Below are 20,909 nucleotides of genomic sequence, written 5' to 3' on the forward strand. Positions count from 1 at the left end.
CACTTTGTTTGAGATAAGGTCTACTCTGGTTCCTCCAGAATCCAGAGACCAGGGTGCCATACTCTAAATGCAGGCTGTTGACTTAAAGATCACCACTGAGCTAGGGAGGGGATTGGAGTGATGGCAAATAAAAATGCCACAAAGCTTTTCTACTATTTTTAAGTTACCTTTCTCTTGATTCAGTGTTTGCTAGATTGTTGTAAACATTTGGCTGTTTTCCAGAGTTCTGACAAAAGTTTATTCTGACAGTTTTGCTTACTTTTTGATGTTTCTGTGGAGAAGAAACAGCTTCTTGGAGCTGCCTACTCCTCCATGTTCATTGATATCACTCTGATGACAGACTTTGCTGATATAATTTACATGTGCATTGGCCTCTGTCTATGATTAACATGAGTTCTTTATTATATTTGAAACCTTCAAGCATAGGGTTTATATTTTTACCATCTACACAATTCCCCATACTTATCATACCATGCATAATCGTTGGTAATATCAATTCAAACTGGGTTTCCTGTAAATAATTGACCAGTGACAGCTTTAACCAGTTATTCACTCTTGCATTAAAAATTCGATAATGTAACAGATGTGTTCTGTGAAAGTTCATGAGGATGAATATAATAACAGGGTATGATCATTAAATCTGATTTAAAAATGATGATGTTGCCAAAAAGAAAATCCACATCTATAGAGACCAAGAATACTATTTACTATAAACTTAGCAGTTTGAAATGTAGATAAACATAAACAACAAAATACACAATGATGTATACACAGTAGGGCTTAGTGTAGGATATTCTAACAGATTATTGAGGACCCAAAAAAATACTTTCTGGGCATTTCAGTTATATTTATCAACATATTCTGAATTAGATATTAAAATATGATTTCTGAGACTTTTTCTAAAATGTTTCTTAATCACTTAAAATGGCAATGATAAAACTATACATGTAAATATACATAACATAATAAAATAGGTACATTTTTCAGAAGAGGAATAGAACGGCATTATTTTATGTTTTTTATAAATCTGTTTAATATCTGGATAAAAAGAAGACATCAAGATTCTCATATGTGTTCCTGTGTTAACTCTTTTGCAGTAGGTTGTTTTGGTTGACAATATGAAAGAATCATGGTCTCATAAGTGTATGTAGTTAGAAATGGAAGATGTGTTCTGATAGCTTTTTCATATAATTGTAGTTGTCCTTTCTTGATCCTTCTTGAAAACTTGGCAAGTGATTGATTGTCAATCATGGTTAGTTGCCATGTGGAATCTGATATTATATCAGTAAATTATCAGTACTTTGCCACATTAAAACCCATTGGTCCACCTTTCACTTTAGAAAGATCTCTAACCCATGCATGATTCTGTAGCATTGTGCTTTGGCCATTTGCAAAATACTAGTTCACTGCATTATGCCAATTTTCTGATTGTTGGTGGGGTTTATTGTACAACATCAAAACAAAACAAAACAAAAACATAGTTAACATCACTGATGATACTACTTAAAAGTCTCACTAGTAAAATTTTGGGGAGTGCCTGGCTGGCTCATTCAGTAGCACTTGTGACTCTTAATCTCAGGGTTGTGACTTCAAGCCCTACGTTAGGTATAGAGATTACTTAAAATTAAAGAAAAAAAAAGTTTTGGAAAGCAGTCAAATTCAAGGGAGAAGTCACCAGTTTTCCAAAATGTACATGTTTTGCGTAAGAACTTAAATTGTATAATTTGTAACAGATAGTAGTGTGTGTGTGTGTGTGTGTGTGTGCATACATGTGTGTGTTTTGCATGAGAGGCTCATTTCATTCATTTTGAAGGAAAGCATTTGCCAACATAGATGTCCTTTGTTTTCTGAAAGTTTGCATCATGCTACTTTGTTTTTGTGAAAGATCTACATGAGTATAATAAGGTTTTGTTTTTTGTTTTTGTTCTTTCGTAAAACTAAAAATCCCCCTTGGATTTCTTTTGGTTAGCCAAAACAAGTACTGATGTAGGACTTTCATGAAAACAGATATGATATAATGTGAGCTCTCAGAAGGGCGGGGGACACTTTTGCTTTATGCGTTTCAGCTTACAAAAGGTTTCGTAGGAACACTCTACTTTCAGATACTGAGGGAAACCTATACTTAAATCTGAAGTCATTGTTATTCATTCCTTCTTGTAAATATGGTGTTACATGAACAAAAAAAAAGTGGTTAGTTCAGTTCATAACTCATCCAGCTGCCAAGGTGTTTTACCTTGAGAGAGCTATCATGTTGGCATACCGCGTGGAAGTGGTTTTGATTTTGTTTGTGTGTACTTCAGATTTTAAACAGATTTTACACTGATATTAAAAAGTATTGATATTTAATACAATTATCGTATTTTATTGCCATATTGAGGAAATTCTTAAGTGAAATTGCATTTTTTTTTAATTGAGTGCATGTCGACGTAATAGTGTTGGCTCACAATAAAGTGCTCAGAATTTCATCCACTATTGTTTTTGTACCAACGGTGAAAATTTCAACCCAGTGTAAAAGGAAGATAATGCTGTAGTATTATTGAATATAATTTTGAGTGTAGGACCCCTTTACAGTAGTTTTTAACAAACTGTGCTCTGCAAACCTGGGCTATAAGGTAATAAAGAGAGGAAACAAAAATTTGCCAGTGGTAATGTAATTGAAACAGTGTACCTGAGGGAGGAACACGGCTATAGAAGAGCTCAAAGTAGAACCATAGCACTTTAAGGTTAAAAAAAAAAAAAAAAGAAAAAAGACATCATTCCAGAGTGTGTGTATGTGTCTTCATCATTGCATAACTTTCTCACAATGTGAAAAGCCTTTGTGCAAGTATTTTTCTCATATGTAGCTTTTCTACTCAAATTCAGGAGATGTTAATTTGAAAAAGGTCTCAAAACGAGGTTTGAGAATTAGCATTTTGAATAATTGACTAATTTGACTAATTAAACCTATGAGTAAATCCTAAAGCTCTTGATTTATTTATTCAAGAGATGACAAGGTTGAGGTAGAATTTTTAGAACCTGAAAATACATTCTTTCTTTGATGAGCACTTAGAGTCTCTGCTGAAAACAGGGGAAGTTGTACAAAATGTAACAGAAACTAAGGGATCTTAGAGATGCAAGCTACTGCATAGGCCAGTTGTGTGTGTGTGTGTGTGTGCGCATGCCAGTGTGTGTGCATGCCAGTGTGTGTGCATGGTATTTCCAATAAAATTCTATATGAAGCAGTCAAAAATACGTTAAAGCAGAGCTGTTCTGATTGTGGAGTTCTGACCACATATCTCCTGTCCTTCCCCCTCTGGTCTTTGTCCTGAGAAAGCTTATAGGAGTTGCTAGAATACAGCTAACAATGGTATAATTTGGTCCAAACTTTTCTCTCTACAAAGAAGAAACTTATACCTAGATAGACTAAGTGGTGGTGTTAGTATCATGAGCATATATGATAGTTAAGCATTGAACTAGAACTAGCATATGGCCTCCTACCTCTGATGACTGTTATTTCAGCATTGTTGCTTGTTCTTATTTGAGAATAGAGATGGGAGAATAGGCCCATAACTGTGTGTTGGGAACCATAGAGAAGATGAAAGCATCATAGGAGGTAAGCTTCTTGTAATCCACATTTCATCATTTCATATTCAATGTGAAATTCCTGAAAATTCTCCCCATGTATGGTGAAAGGGGGCAGGGTGGGGAAGAAGAAGACACATAAATAAATATAGAATACCTTATTTGCCAACTGTCCTGTTCAGTTCTATTCAGTATAGACACAGCTTTGGTCATAGTTTGGTAACTTTTCACATAGCTGGTTTTTAATATGCATTTTTTATGATTAAAATATGGCTTTGGATATGAAAGCCACATGCCAGAAATATACTCAAGAAGGAACAAATATTCAGTGGAAGATAATCTGATTTAGGGAATGAATTGTATTAGAAGGGTATATATTAGTAGACTTTATAAGGTAGCAGGTTAATCTGAATCAAAAGTAGTTCTGGGGGTAGAATTGATGAGAAATTGGCCTCTTTGTTCAAGAAACTTAGCTTTTGCCACAAGATATTAGAGTAAGAAAAGGCAAAAGAAAGTGATATAAAAGTAAATTCCTGACATGCTAGAAGGAACAAAGATAGTTTTCTGGGACTATAAAACATGTTGTGTGATGCATTAATTCTTTTTGTGCTTCTGCTTGAATGGTTGAATTGATGTTCACAACAATACTAAGTGACAAGCTGCTTGAAGTTTCCTTCATTGAAAAGAATAGTAATTTATTATTTGTGTGATTCATATTTTTGACCTTATAGATTAAACATAGTCACATGTCCTTCTTCCAAAAAGAGACTTTTGAGTGAATTTTACATTTTACCTTTTTTTCCCATTAATTATAATAAGAAACTCAATACTGAGTTTCTGGTAGGGTAAATCTGAGAACATACATTTTGAAGCATTTTGGCTTAAGGAAAGAACAGTGAAATACAAGGATATTCCAAAAGAACAAAAAAAAATTATTTGTGGTTCTGAAATTGAAAAATTTAAAGCTACTTCATATTGACTTATACATTTTAATGTTTTAATCATAATAATGAGAATGACTAACTTTAAATAAACTGAATATTTTGCCTAATGATTTCTGTATATTTGCTCATTTATTTAAAAAAGAAATAGGGGAATATCTGGATGGCTCAGTCAGTTAAGCGTACAACTCTTGATTTCAGCTCAGTTCATGATCTCAGAGTCGTGAGAGCGAGCCCTGCGTCCATCTACATGCTCGGGGTGGAGTCTGTTTGAAATTCTCTCTCTTCCTCTACCCATCCCCCACTTATGCTCTCTCTAAATCAATCAGTAAAATCTTTATAAAAAATCTACCTCTCATAGTCCTTATTCTTCACTAATACTGGGTAACATATCTCTAGTTATTTTGCAACTAAATATGAGATACCTCTTTGGTGTGTGTGTATATATATGTGAGTGTACATGTGTGAAACTCTGAATACCTATAATTATTAATAGTTGCTGGTAAAAGGCTAAGTATTTGTTAACCAAATAGGACCCTCTGATTATAGTTATAATTATGAAGAACAGCACAAAAATCTAATAAGATGCACTGTATAACAAGAATCACAAGAGGAAAGGGGAATAGAGGAGTTGGGTTGGGTAAAATAGGTAAAGGGGAGTGGGAGAATAGGCTTCCAATTATGGTATGAATAAGTCCTAGGAATAAAAAGCACAACATAAGGAATACAGTCAATAATACTGTAATAGGGATGTAAAGGGACAGATGGTAGCTACACTGATGGTGAACATGGCATATGATATATAAACTTGCCAGATCACTAAGTTGTACATTTGAAACTTATGTAACATTGTATGTCGACTGTACTCAAAAAAAAAAAAGAATTGGAAACAGCGTAATCATTTGTTAATAGTTACAAGATATAGAATCTTAGCTAAGGCAACATGAATTCAGTGACAGAACTGACATTAAATATTCATTCCATGTTCTTTTTTCTGTTCTAGTCTGTCTTTTAAGATCACAGACTGTTACTGGTATTTGTGTGCTTTCTTCCAGAAATCCAATCTTGCTTTTAAATGGCCTTTTGAAATAAGTTGATTGCATAATCTTAGAAGAAAAATGAAAGTTCTTTAATATTGAACTGAAGAAAAAACTCATTTCTGACTTTCATTTCTTGGTTTCTCTTTATAGAAACTAATTGTGTTACTTTTTATCTAGTTTACTCTTGACATCAGAGGCTCAGAAATACTTCCTTTAATTTAAATCCTATTTGAAATAATTTTCTGTTAAAACACTAATAAAAAATATCTAATCAGGTAGTTAGAATTTCCCACAAGAAGTACAAAGCCATTTCCCCTTTCTGTTCATGTGATTCTGTCCTTTCTCCTGAAGCCCACTGTACCATCACCTCCATTTCCCACCGCAATGTTTAAATCTCTATCTAGTTTTACAGGTTGTTACCAGTTTTCCCTGTTCAGTGTCAGTGAAGGCTACTCTTCTAGCACATTTCCATTTTAAACATTGGTGAATATTTAAAATTCATTGAAATAATAACATCCCTCCCACCCCTTCTTATATAATAGTCATGGCTAAATTCTAGACCTATTCAAAATATTTGTTGCTTATACATTTCCTAACCAGTCAACAGACCATAAAGTTTTGTTTTTATTATCTAACAGCTGAAGCATTAGTTCCCTTCTTATTTTCTGTCCTTTTTTTTCACTAGGATGCTGAAACACTGTACAGCATACTAAATGTCAGGATGTATGCCATTCAAGATCAGATACAGAATCCCAAATTCTCTTTAATGTTTCTTGATTTATCACCAAGAAAATGAATAAAGGTTTGCTAATTCCCAGTTAAAGAATTAGATAGTTAATAATGTAAATTTGAAGGATGAAAGTACATATTATTGGAACAGAAAAAAAAATCACAAGATGTGTCCTGGTATGACCTACAACTATTTCTTTTTTTTTTTTCCACATTATTTTTTGTTTATTTTTATATTTTATTTTATTTTATTTCATTTTTGTTTTTTAGAGAGGGAGAGAATGGCCCAAACCAAGAGTTGGAGGCTTAACCAACTGAGACACCCAGGCACCCAAGAGAGATGGATATTAAATTTAAGTAATATTTTGTTATAATAAGGAATAGGTAGTGTTTCAGAATTTCCTCTTATGAAGATTTATTAAAAAGGGACCTTACATGAGGGGGGTCATCTCTTAAAATCATTTACATTCTGTTACCACTTTCTTTCTGACCTACCTTCTCAGGGTTCACTGGGAATGAATTTGGGATGAATGAATGGTGTCCATGATTCTTTGTTGCCAAGTGTGGCCTTTGTGTTGAAATACAGAGAAAATTGTTAAAAATGTATCAAATAATAAGATTTCTCCAGATTTAAAAAATATATATTTTTCCAGATGATTCTAACATAAATTAAGTTCCTACAAAATTAGGATTAAGTTCCTACAAAATTAGTTCCTACAAAATTAGGTTCGAATGTGGTTTATAAATATTTGCTGATGAGGTGTGATAGGGAATGCTACTGAAGAGGTGACAGGAAATAGCATGCAACAGGGAGCAGAGGTTTCCTTTGGAATTTTCCTGACATGTTTTCTTGAAGAAAACAAAACAAAACAAAACAAAACAAAAAGCTGTACTTCTTAGTGAGTGCTGTGAGAAAAGAGAAAGACAATGGCAATGGAACTTGGGCAAGTTGAACCAGAAAGAAATGCTAAGGTCTGGGGAGGGGATGCTAAGTAGCTGAATTTCAATTTGGAAAAGGGCTCCTGTGGCTAAAAGACAGTAAGAATATTCTTAAAATAACATTTATAAAATTGTATATTGTCTTTTTTAAAAAGACCTAGTTGAGGGCGCCTGGGTGGCTCAGTTGGTTAAGCGACTGCCTTCAGCTCAGATCATGATCCTGGAGTCCCAGGATTGAGTCCCACATCGGGCTCCCTGCTCAGTGGGGAGTCTGCTTCTCCCTCTCCCCTCTCATGCTCTCTATCTCTCATTCTCTCTCTCTCAAATAAATAAATAAAATCTTTAAAAAAACAAAACCTAGTTGATATACTTTGAAAGAGGATGAGGAGAGATAACTTAATTTGAGAGACATTGGAGCTTAATAAGTCAGAAAGATACAGGTCCAGTTTCAGTCCTGCCTCTTACTAACCATGTAAACTTTGTCACATTTAACCCTACTGGGCCTCAGTTTCCCCTGTGGAATGAAGATACCCAATAGGATTTGGAGGGCATTTGGAAAATGGAAGATTAATTGCAAAGGATGAGCACCCCAAAAAATTATGATGAGATTTGAAGAAACAGGAGATAGAGGATAGAAACCAGCTTGGGAGGGTATTAAATGAGAAGCTTAATTATTCATTATATGTAGGCAAAGAAGTCTTTATTCCAGGACTGAAAAATTCAAGAGACCTCAGGGATAGTGTCCAGCAGCTAAGGCAAATTTAAAGAAAGGAATGAAGAAAGAAATGGAAAAAAGAAAGAAAAAAGAATGAAGTATATAGTACATTCTCTCAATAATGATTGAAACCAAAAAAATTAATCCTTAAATCACATCTCTCTCTCTCTCTCTGATTATTGTTTAAAAGGAAGATTAATTACAATAATTTGAATTATTTTGATGGGTTGATTTTAAAAATCAGGGATGCCCGGGTGACTCACTCGGTTAAGTGGTTGCCTTAGGCTCAGGTCATGATCCCAGGGGTCCTGCGATTGAGTCCAGCATTAGGTTCCTTGCTCAGCGGGGAGTCTGCTTCTCTCTCTGCCTTCTCTGCCCACCACTCCCCCTGCTTGTACTCTCTCTCTCTGATAAATTTTAAAAAATCTTAAAAAAAAAAAAGATTTCAAAATCAATTCCAGGTACAATTGGAGTTAAAAGAAAAATTCTTCTTTTTAAATATATTAAATTACTGCAGATCACAGGAAAAGTTCAAAAATAATATAAATACTAAAATGTTAACTGATGAGTATGATACAAAATGAAAAAAACAATGGATCGTGTCATTTCATTCATCAACATGGATCTAAACATTTAAACAATGATTTTGCATATTAATTTCACAGATACAATGATAACAATTCACCTGACCATTTGGGCTTTGTTATAAAGATAGAAGTTGGCTGGAAATAGGAAATTTCATTTACATAATTTTTGTATCAGTACATTAAAGGAGGAAAAAATAAGTTTATATGAAAGAGGTTGGAACTGCATGATGACATAGTAATAATTTCAAATAAAAACTGACATAGGGATAAAAAATATTACCTACAAATGATAGAGTTTCCTTACCAAAATTCTAGGAAAAAATATCTTATTCTATAATGAAATATTGAAGATGCTGCCATTGTAGATAAAAAGGACAAGTGTGTCATTACCACCATTATTATTCAACATTGTTTTTGACATTCAACATAATGGAATAATTCACTAACATGAAATAAATGCTTTTTAACAGATGGTGCTGGAGCAATTGGCCATCCAGTAGAAGAAAATTTAAATGAAATATGAATCTCGAACAATCCTCAAACATATACAATAAATAACTCAAAATGTACCAGAGACTTATATGTAAAATACACAATTATGACCCTGTTAGAAAAAACAAAATAGGAAAAAATCTTCAGGGCCCTGGAATAGGTGAAGCATTCTTGATCTTGACAGCAAAAGCATGATTTATTAAAGGAAAAAATGATAAAATGGACCACCATGATTTTGAAAACTTGTTCTCTAGAAAAGTCCCTTTTAAGAGGACGAAAAGACAAGATAGAGACTTGGAAGAAATATTTGAAATTGAAATATCTGACAAATTATTTGTATCTAGAATAAAGAACTTTCCAACTCAAAAGTTAAACCAACAAACATGCAAACAAAAGCAATCCAATTAGAAATGGACAAATGGCATGAACAGACATTTCACTGAAGGAAGCATACTGTTTACAAATACATTAAAAGATGTTTATTAGCTGTTAGGGAAATGCAGATTATAACCACAATGGGATATCATTACATTGATATCAGAATAGCTAAATTAAAAAAAACACACACACAAAAATTGGGACAAGAATGCAGAGAAACTAGATCATTTATATATATATTGCTGTTGAAAATGCAAAATGATACAGCTACTCCAGAAAAACCTATGACATTTCTTGCAAAGCTAAACATATTTTTATCATGTGACTCAGCAGTTGCACACTTTGGCATTTATCCCAAAGAGAGGACAATTTATGTTCATACAAAGCCTGTTAAAAAAGTGCTCATAGAATCTTTAGTCATAATAACTCAAAATTACAAAGGACAACCTAGATGTACTTCAAGGAATAAAAGGTTCAACAAACCATTGTATATTCATGCCCTGGAATATTACTCAGCAATCAAAAGGAACGGAGTATTGATAGACTCGACAATTTAGATGGATCTTGAGGGAATGTGCTGAGTGAAAAAAGCCCATTTCTAAAGGTTTCATGCTGTATTATCCTTTTTACACAGTATTCTTGAAATAACAAAATTACAGAGATCGAAAATAGATTAGTGTTTGCCAGTGGCTGCAGAGGGAGGCTATGGTAATAAAAGTGCATTTCTATGCTGGTGATAGAGCTATTCTGTATCTTGACAGGTGCTCATCATATATATAAAATTGCATAGAACCAAACATACCCACACACACATACACAAATGAATACATGTAAAATTGAAATCTGAATGACTTTGAGTGTATAAATATCAGTTTCTTTTTGTGATATGTATTATGCAAGATACTGCATGTATTTGAGAGAAACTAGATGAAGTATATAAAGGATTTTCTTTATTATTTCTTATAACTGCATGTGAATCTGCAAATACCTTAAAATCATATAATCTATAATATATAATATTGAAATAATGAGAGCTGTTCTGTTCATGGTAATAATAAACTATATATAATTAGGACTAAATTTAATAGGAAAAGTAAAGGATCTATAGGAAAAATAGAAGATGCCATATTATAAATGTACATAAAATATGAGTGGTATAAGTAGTTCTGAGTGAAAAGTTTTAATATTATAAAATGGTTAAAGTATTCCAATTTACTGTGCATATTTATTGCAGTTTTAATAAGATCTATTTGGTATGCTGAAATATTTTAAAGATCATATAAAGGAAAATATGCTTGAGAATTATTGATAATATCATTTGAAATATTATTTGAAAATAAGATTATTTGGTATGGTGCACTTGCCTTGTAAGGTATTTCTTATAGTAACATCTGTATCTGTATCTGCATTGTAAAAGATGTAGTGATAAAGTAGACAAAATATGTAGAATTTACCTTGGTACAAAAAGAAATCTTTGTAAGAAAAATACACACACACATATAGGTTTATTTTTTCTTTTTTAAAGATTTTTAAGATTTTATTTATTTGAGAGAGAGAGCTGGGGAGGAGCAGAGGGAGAGAAAGAGGGAGAAGCTCAGGCAAACTCTGTGCTAAGCTTGAAGCCCAGTGCAGGGCTCAATCTCACAATCCTGAGATTATGACCTGAGCCGAAATCAAGAGTTGGATGCTTACTGGACTGAGCCACCCAGGTGCCCTAGTTTAGACAAATGTATAATGACTTGTATCCACCGTTATAGATCATACAGCGTAGTTTTTCTGCTCCAAAAATCCTCAGTGCTCCACCTGTTTTTCCTTTCCCACCCTGCCCCACAAGCCCTGGCAAAACACTGATATTTTTAGTTTCTCCATAGTTTGCCTTTTTCAGAATATTACATAGTTGGAATCATATAGTGTATAGTCTTTTCAAATTGTCTTCTTTTACCTAATTATAGGCATTTGAGTTTCCTCCATATGTTTTCATAGTTGATGGCTCATTTTTTATCACTACATAATATTCTGTCATCTAGATATATCATAGTTTGTTTATTGATTCACTTCCTGAGGGACATCTTGGTTCCTTCCAAGTTTTGGCAATTATGAATAAAGCTGCTACAAAAGTTCATACCCAGAGTTTTGTGTGGACATAGGTTTTCAACTCATTTGGGTAGATACCACAAAGCACAAATGCTGGCGTGTATATTTAGTTTTGTGAAAAACCACTTAACTGTCTTCCAAAGTGGCTTTAGCACTTTGCATTCCCTCCAGCAATGGATGAGAGTTGGTCATTTTATTTATAACTGAGGCTTTCTCTGATGGCTTTTGCAAGATATTCCCTTCCTTTCTTTGTACTTCTACAACACTCTGTATCCTCATTCTGACATTTAGCATAATTTTTCTTGCTTTGCAAGTGTGAATCCCTCAGGACAGATCCTAGATATGTCTCCAATAACTTACAATACTTCATTTAAAATTTTGGAGAATTAAAGGTCCAGTATTTGTTGAATGAATAAAGGAAGTTCCAATTTTGATGTGTCAGACTATCAAATGGACCATTTTGTTTTGAAAATCCATATATGATCACAATGTCCTATGCTAGCCTTGGGATCATACAACTCTATCACCATTAGTAATATTTTATTCAGTTGTTAGCAGTTATTTTGTTGGTTCAATATGGGTTGATTCTTGTGAGAGGAAATTGCATTTGAAGTTATTGATTCTTTACCCCAGCTTTTCTGCTGGAAGAAACAAAGCTCTCACTGCAATAAGTGCTGAACCTTTAAAAAACAATATCTAATGAGGTTAGTATATATCTTTGACATTTTATTTTCAGCGAGAGTGAAGGTCACAGCTGAAAGGTAACAGATGATTTTATTCAGTAAATAAAAAATGCTACTGAAAAGAAAATGAAATACTGCTAACTTTCTGTAGCCTCTTGTATCAAAAACATGTTTGTTATGCCTGATTTTGGTACTTCAACCATATTATCCTTCCATTTCTTAGATTCTTGAACTAAAAAGAGAAGTGTAACTAGTTTTTATGTCAGGGGCTTATATATATTTGTGCTTTTCATTAATATACTGGAATTGTTTGAATTTTTATATTTAACTTCTAAATCTATAGTATTTGGTGGTAATTATTTGGTGGAACTTGGTATTCATTCTGTGTATTTAGTGAACTTCCTTCTGAGTTGGGAACTTTTCTTTATCATTTATATCAGGACCCTCAACTCTCTCATCTTTGGTGTTTACAACAAAAATACAAATTTAGCCTTAGGAGAATATGTCAAAGTCATTTTGGAAAGTAATGGGCTAGATTATGGTTAAACCCTGAAAAATGTGTGGGCTCAATGTAGAACAGGAACTCTTAACTATTTTTATGTTATATATCACTACATAACAAGGCTTGATCTATTAAATTTGTGCTAGATGAAGACAATTATAATACTTAAAATAACTTAATATATTAAAAAGTTTCATGAAACAAAAAGCTTCAAATGCCGAAGACCATACGAAGATAACTACTTTATATTGCCCTCTAGTTAAGATATCTTTGTAACAAAATATTCCAAATTTTATAATTCATTAGTTTTAAAAACTAACTTGAAGTAAGTGTCTAATCTGAGATTTATTTTATTTTAGATGAACTCACAAATTCATCAGAAACTAGATTGTCTTTAGAAGACCTCTTCAGGAGAGACTTTGTGCTTCATGACCCAGAAGCTCGGTGGATCAATGGTATGTGCACACATTTGTATGTGCTGTATTTATTTTGAGTTCCATGTCATTAAAATTAAATAATGGTATTTTAGTATTTTAATGGACATTATGCTTCAATGACTACATATACCAATATACTACTTAATCAGAAATTAATACCTTGGCTTTTGTGCAAGAAATCCAATTCCTAAGATAGGTCATCCATCAAATTATTCTCCAAGTATTAGACTGACTGTTCTATCTCTGCTGTTTTTCACAGTCACTAGTTCTGTGGCTTTAAGCATGTGTTAAATCTTTTTCACTTCTCTGGATAATTCTTCTTGGTGTAGAAGTCTAGATTTGGGGAGCATGTATAGGTTAAGTGCTTCAAATTTGGCAATCAGATTAATTTTCTTTTCTCTGTGGCTTTTCTTTTTAAGCTTAAGTGCTACAAACTAGGAAGAATCTTTGCAAACTTGAAATACTTGGATATGGCATGGAAATATACTGCACTTTGTCCTTTTCCAGAAAAAACGCTGCCTCAATTTCCCTTAGGTTATTTCTGATTTTATTATTATCAAAAGCATCTAGATTAAAAAAGAAACAACCAAAAAATAAAAACCACTGAATGTTCCGTGGACTTTGGTTTGTCTTAGTGAAAGGTAATAGGAGAAGTTACTGGATAATGTAATCATAAGAAATGTAAACTTCCTTGGTAAAAAGGAAGTCATGTTTCCATTCCTTGACTATTCCAATTTGCCTGACTATACTAATCACTGTTGTTAGACAGTTGTTAATCTTTGCCCTTCACTTTATTTAGACATAATAACTTTGCTTGTTTGCAAGGCATAGAGTAGATTATTTGTATGACAGATAAAAAAAGCTTTGCCTTTTTATCTAATAAAGAGCATCTCACATACAGTCCATTCTTTCTTCTCTAATATTCTAATTAAGTGCATTTATGCCTGCAAATTAAATGATAATTTGTGGAAGCTATAAAAAGAATGTAACTTAGTTTTTGAGGGCAGAGGCCAAATCATAGTTATTTACCTAGCACTGATACAGTTCCTGAAGATCATCAGGCACTCAAGATTTGAATAAATGAATGAATGTATTTAATTGAAGTCCAGTGTTATTTTTAGATAAACTCAAGTTTCAGTTAAAATTCGTTGGAAGATGAGTGTGTATCATGGTGATGATATTATAGATACAGAAAACAAAAGAGCATTTTATTAATTTCTTTGTAAATTTATTTTGAATTGTCCATAAATTTAGGACTTTCCATACTCTTGCCTTGCACTATAATTACTTTAGATGTACCCTATGTTTAGTTCAGATGAGCACTATGACTAAGGAAGGCTAATAAAGAGGTATATCATTACCGACATTGCATGGATCTCTCACAAATCTTTTTCCCCTGATTTAATTTTAAAATCATCTTTGTACTTCCTAGCATTCCTATTTTCTGTTAAAAGAGGTGACATAAAAATTGTGGGGAAAAAATCGGGAGTCATTACATTTGAACTGCTCAGGAGCATTCTGTTTTATTTACCATGATTTTGGCCAAACTATAGAAATTTGTGTAGTCTTTGGAAAGCAAGAAAAAAATCATGGATTTCATCTCCCTTCTCAGGCGAGCTTTGGACTATTTAATGAGGCATTTACTCCTGTGTATGACTGACAGTTTGATACTGAAGTGCCAAAAGCCTGGACAGATATTTATGGTGAACTGCTTGCTAAATTAAGCCACATTTCAATATCTGGGACACACATTCCACTTTAACCCTTTATAGGATACCAAAATAATATATTTACAATTAATCATTTTCATCACTTTTTTCATCATTTCTTTTCCAATCATTGACAAACCTGATCTTGAGAAAATATCCTCGGGCAAAGCTGTAGTGTTATTATTATACTCTAAGTAAAACCTAATATCTAAGATATTTATAAAATAATTTGACATAAAAAGAATCTTTTAAACCAGGTTAAACACAATTTAATCTTTCAGACACATGCAGTCTTTACAAATACCACTGAAGAAATTGACTCACCGTCAGTAGATTTTGTGCACTGGGCTGCTTTTAAAGTAGAGGAGTAGATTTGTGCTCATTCATTTCTCTTATCCAACTCAGATCTTCTTTCTGGTGATCGCTAGATACTTGGCCTATTTACATATTTCTCACATAGCCAGAAAATACAGTGGGAACTATATGGATAAAATGTGTAACCTTGGCCTCATTATCACAGATTATATTTGAGGGTGAAATGTCATCGTTTTCTTTATGAGATGTCTCACTAGGTCGTCTTAGTATGTAAGTGGCTTGAAGGAGTCAAAGCTGAGCTCATTTGGAAGCTTCATTTAATTCTTGGAGGTCACCTACCAACACTTAATGCATTACTGGTCAAGGAGAAGGAGGGAGTTGACATGGCCCTGGCAAGTCTAGGATGTAATGCAGTAATGTCGTTCATTATGCTGTTTCTCAACTAATATATCTGTGAATGTCATTGCAGCCTTGGATGGGTGCTCATGTTCATGGTTAGCTTAACAACTGCCTTCCCCCAAATCTGCTCATATCCTTGAAATCTCCATTTTTATAACATCTTCTTCCTAGTTATGTCACCTTGAAACCTGGAAATCCATCTTCGGTAACATTATTCATCTCCCCGCATACATTTGATGATCAATCAATCATCAAAGAATATTAATTGAGGGCCTTCTGTGTTAGGTTTTGTGCTAGATGCTTTCTACCAATATTTCAGGAATAGCATGTAAAGTTAAAATTATTAACCCCAGAAAACTGAGACTTCAGCGAAAAAAAATGTATGCAGAAACACAGCTGGTAAGAGATGGACCCTGCTTTACCCACTGTGTTTAAGTGTAAAACTTACCCTGTTTCTTTGTTCAACTCTGAAATGCTATTCCCAGTCTCTAACACATGTGCCAGCCACTTTAATAATCTCATTGTTGTAGATTTCATTGCTATTAATCCTTTCATCTTTAGTATTGCAGGAATGTCTTCTCCCTAGGTATATCCATGGAATGTTAACTTATGTGGTCACTAAAAGAAAGATATATAAGCATATTTATTGGCATGTTCATGATAGAAAAAGTGAACAAAGAGGTCTTCAAAACAGTGTTTATGGCATGTAATATCACATTATATTGCATACCAGTGAATGTGTCCAGATGGCTGGATTTTGGCCTGCTTTTTTTTTTTCTTTAGCTATTACTTTTTTTTCTAAATTTTCTTTAATAAAGGGTATGTTTATGTGATTTGTATAACTAATTAAGAAAAATAGTGCCTTCCCCTTTTTTTAGTCACATGGGTCTCCAACCAATCCCTCCATCAGTTTCCTGTTAAAGCCAACTTTATAAGGCCCAGCTGAAAACTGTTAATGCACTTCTCAAAAAACATCAGAGGAACCCTTTTGCCAGCTGAATAAATTTCACTCTTCCCTTTGTAGCAATCTTCTCAGAATTAAGCTCAGCCTCTTTCCAATTAGTCAGCTTTACATTGTATTTTAGGCACATTGAACTTCTTGATGTTCTTCATAAGCTCAGAAGCTTCCTTGAATCTGTGCCTTTGCCCACACTCTTTTCTCCCTCTAGAATCCCTTCCCCAGTAGGAAAGCCCAGATTTTATCCTGCTTGAAACCTGATGCCCAGGTGCAAAGCCAGTGACTATTTGTCCTGCCGGCTGTCAGGACATTATCTTACTCTAAACACTAAGGTTGAACTCTCCCATATAGAAATTTGTACCTCGATTATAATTAGAACATACCTACTCTCCTCTAAGACAGTGTTTCTGAAACTATTGTGAAAGATCACTATTTTTAAATTTAATTCATTTGTTTTTACATGCGACCCTTGAACAGCACAGGGTTAGGAGCGCCAACCACCCTGCACAGTTGAAAATTCGTATATAACTTCTGACTCCCCAGAAACTTATCTACTAATAGCCTCCTGTTGACTGGAAGCCTTTCTGATAACATAAACAGTTGATTGATATTTTATGTATTATACCTGTTATATACTGTATTCTTCTAAAATGATCTAGAATTTAAGAAACACAATAAGCAAAGGGAAAAATTAAGAGAGAGAGAGAGAGAGAGACAAGAAACGGACTCTTAACTATAGAGAACAAACTGATGGTTACCAGAGGGGAGGGCATTAGGGGATGGGTTAAACAGGTGATGGGGATTAAGGACTGCACTTGTCATGATGAGTGCAGGGTGATGTATGGAACTGTTGAATTACTATACTGTACACCTGAAAATAATATTACACTGTATGTTACCAATCTGGAATTAAAAACTTACATCAAAAAATTAAAAGTAAAAAATGGGAATGGGGGAAAATAAACTAGAGAAAAGAAAATGTTCTTAAGAAAATCAGAAGGAAGAGAAATACACTTACTGTTCTATAGTGTATCAAAAAATCTACATATAAATGGGTCCATATAATTCAGTTCCATGTTGTTCAGTGTTCTTTCCATTTTGGCATGAATCAATACTTTTGAAAAATACAATAAAAGTAAATAACTGAAAAAAGATAACTAGATATTCAAATACAACCCCAAATTTCATCTTACTGCAATCAAGAGTTCTAAAATTATATTTCAGAAATATAATAAGTACAAACATAATATTGGGATTAAAGAAGGAATTTCAAATATTACTTTTTTAGGAGAGTATATACAGGTAATTAATAGAAAGTATTACTATTACACCTCTTTTTGTTCTTAAATCAGAATTAACAAGTATTAAGAGAGTTAGTAATAATTCATACTAAATGTCTAGTCTCATATTTTGAAGAGGCACTGGCATATCACTAAAGTTTTAATGTAATAAATGAGCTTGTTTCCTTCTTGTTAAGTCAGTAATCTAGGTTAGACTGATGACAGCACTACTCACCGAGGACAAACTTTATCTCGATTATTTCTATTTTTTGTTTTAATATAGTAGAAGAGAAATCAATCTCCAAAATGAGGATGATAATAATGGAAAACAAAAAGACTTTAAAACAATTTTGGTAATCTCAGGATGTTCATTTTGAGCTTTTACCCATAATGAATCAAGAGATAACTTGATAACTTCAACTATTTACCACTAGCTAGTTTCAAAATTTATCCTGTAGAGTATAGATCATTTAAATTATCTTTTGATAAAAAAGTAGATTTTGAACTTTACATCTGGGTTATAATAGACAAACTAATGTTAAGTTATTGCATCATGTAATGAGTTTCTATTGTGTATAGCTAGTCTGTCACTGGCTCACCCACTCATTCAGCTGCTCGGTGAGCTTAGTCCACTTAAACATTTGGACTTGCAATGATGTGAAATTGCTACCAGAGTTTCTAAATGTGTACTCTCAATTAAACTTGTCCCATTGTGAACCAGTGACCAATACTTTGTCAGCTGGCTGTAGTTTGCCAACATCAGCTTGGAGAGGCAGAAAGCCCTGAGGAGTGGAACCTGCGTCACATTCATGTTTGAGTCACCCCAGCAATTAGCACCCTGCCTAGACTCATCTCCTACTCAATAAGTAGTTTAGTTAGAGTAATAGGATAAACCACTCTATTTTCCTTGATATATACATGTGGATGCCTTAATCCACAAACAGTAGAGAATTCATTTCAGTTCCTTTTCTTGTGATATGCATAGATTTTTCTCTGATCTATATGAGCCTGTCCTTCCCAGTGTCCATCTAGCATGTGAGCTGTTCCATACTTTTTTTTTTTTTTAATAGCTAGTTGGGATGAGCGATGATGTCTGAGGCTCTGGATTTAATCATGACCTTATTGGACTTAATGTTGGGACCAATTCAACTCATCTCCCAAGGTGATATCCAAAACCAGATATGTAAACCTGTTATATTTTAAATGATGTGTGGCAAAATGACATATTGATATAGGAAAGTCACTAAAATGAGACAAACCAGGGTCTCTCAGCAATTTTTTAAAGCCTACTGATGTTTGTATTTTGTTTTACTTTGTTTTCATTTAAACTGGGGTAATAGTTCCTATAAGTAGAAGCATAGCGAAAATTAAAAAGCAAAATATGTAAGAAGCAAAGATAAAAAAGGTAAAGGCAGAATGAAAAAGGTAAAAAAATAGGTAAGTAAGAAAGGAAGGTCTGAAGCCTTATAGATCTTCAAATGGTCAGGATCCTGATAACCACTTTTAGAGATGCTGTATATATATAGATATAGATATAGATATAGATATATAGACCTGATATATCTTTGTAAAAGCCCCTGATATTTCTCTGCAAATGCCCCGTCTCATCCCAATGAACAGGATCTGGGATATTGAATAGAAAGGGAAAAGCCGTTGTTGTATTCTTCTTGAAAAATAAAAATTATGGAAATAATATCAATAATATTTATAATAATAGAGAATTCATAATTGGGGGAATCAAATGATTCTTGTTATTTTTTGTTTGGCACTATTTTCATGCTAGAATTTTTGTCTATCCATTCACTGTGTTGCAGAAGCTTTTGGATATTTTTGTGCATAGGGAGCTAGTTAAAACACTGACAGCATTCTCATTCCCAGCCTTCCCCGTCAGAATTTTAACTCTTTTGTCTTATTTTTTATTTTCTTTAAAAAAAAAATTATAACCATCAATCAAGGTGATAATGAAAAATGGTAGAATTGAACTCATTACCATAAGCTTTGGGGGATAATTTATATTTTTATTACAATATAATATATAAGGACAAAATATCATATAGTACACATGCAAAAGTAGGTGTATGGTTAGATAATTTATCATCATCTAGTTTTCCATCTATTTCATGGAATATTATACAGCTATTAAAATTGATCTTGTGGAAAAAAAAACTAATGACATTAGAACAGCTCAGAATAAAATGTTAAGTGAAAATCATTGGATATAGAGTTACAACCATATAGAATTATATGCACAGTACATTCACAGTTAAATTACATGCAGGTACATATATGTAAATGCAAAGAAAATGATACATGATATCAGAATTAAATATGCTAACATAATAAGTAACTTTCTGATAGAATGATTATGAGTTACTGTTTTTAATTTTTTCTCCTTTTTTGTCTGTATTTTTCAAATATACAAGTATGTTGTTCCTTCTGTCACATGTAAAGAATTACGAAAATTCTTACTAAAATATAAATACGTTCAGCTCACTAGATATTTATTTTGTCACTGTGTAGGGTACTTATTTATTATTTAATAACGAGTTAGAGGGTGCCTGGGTGGCTCAGGGGGTTAAGCATCTGACTCTTGGTTTCCACTCAGGTCATGATCACTGTCGTGGGAACAGGTACTGCTTCAGATTTGCCTTCTACTACTCGCTCATGCTCTCTCTCTCTTTCTCTCTCTCTGAAATAAATAAATAAAATCTTTAAAAAATTAAGAAAACAAGTTAGAGATGTGACCTAAAATGATGAGTGCGCAGGATGTCTGACAGGGGCTGGGGAGTATGGGGGCCTTAAAGATGTGAAGGAGGACACTAGGAATACCGTCTCATCTATGTTAGACCTGAAAAGAGCCCCTGACCCTGCAATACTGGGATGAAAGACAGACTATGCTTCTTTTGCTACAAGACCAACATGAGAGAGAGAGGTACAGAGAGAAGCATAGGGTTGTTACTGAACCTGAGAGAAGGGGAATGTTCTCAGAGCAGGACTGGACTGTCTTTTGTTTTTAATTTTTTATTTGATTATAGTTGACATGCAATGTTACATTAGTTTCAGGTGTACAACATGGTGATTTGACAAGTCTGTACATTATGCTTTGCTCACACAAGGGTAGCTCCCATCTGTCACCATACAACGCTATTG

At 33.4% G+C, this 20,909-nt stretch overlaps 1 protein-coding gene across 2 annotated transcripts in view; it reads left to right on the forward strand.

Moving 5' to 3' along the window:
* The window catches only part of DPP10 (dipeptidyl peptidase like 10), a 653,604-nt gene that overhangs the window by 160,480 nt on the left and 472,215 nt on the right, over positions 1 to 20,909 (forward strand). Inside the window, exon 3 of one of the 2 annotated variants that reach the window (XM_028101300.2) lies at positions 13,021 to 13,116. The exons of the other annotated variant lie outside the window; for it this stretch is intronic. Within the exon in view, the coding sequence (XP_027957101.1) occupies positions 13,021 to 13,116 (96 nt within the window). The remainder of the gene's footprint in view (positions 1 to 13,020; positions 13,117 to 20,909) is intronic. 2 annotated transcript variants of the gene reach the window in all.

The sequence above is a fragment of the Eumetopias jubatus genome, unplaced genomic scaffold, assembly GCF_037043125.1.
Source record: "Eumetopias jubatus isolate StellerSeaLion01/CBP00866 unplaced genomic scaffold, mEumJub1_p1.0 scaffold_3, whole genome shotgun sequence".
NCBI lineage: Eukaryota > Metazoa > Chordata > Mammalia > Carnivora > Otariidae > Eumetopias > Eumetopias jubatus.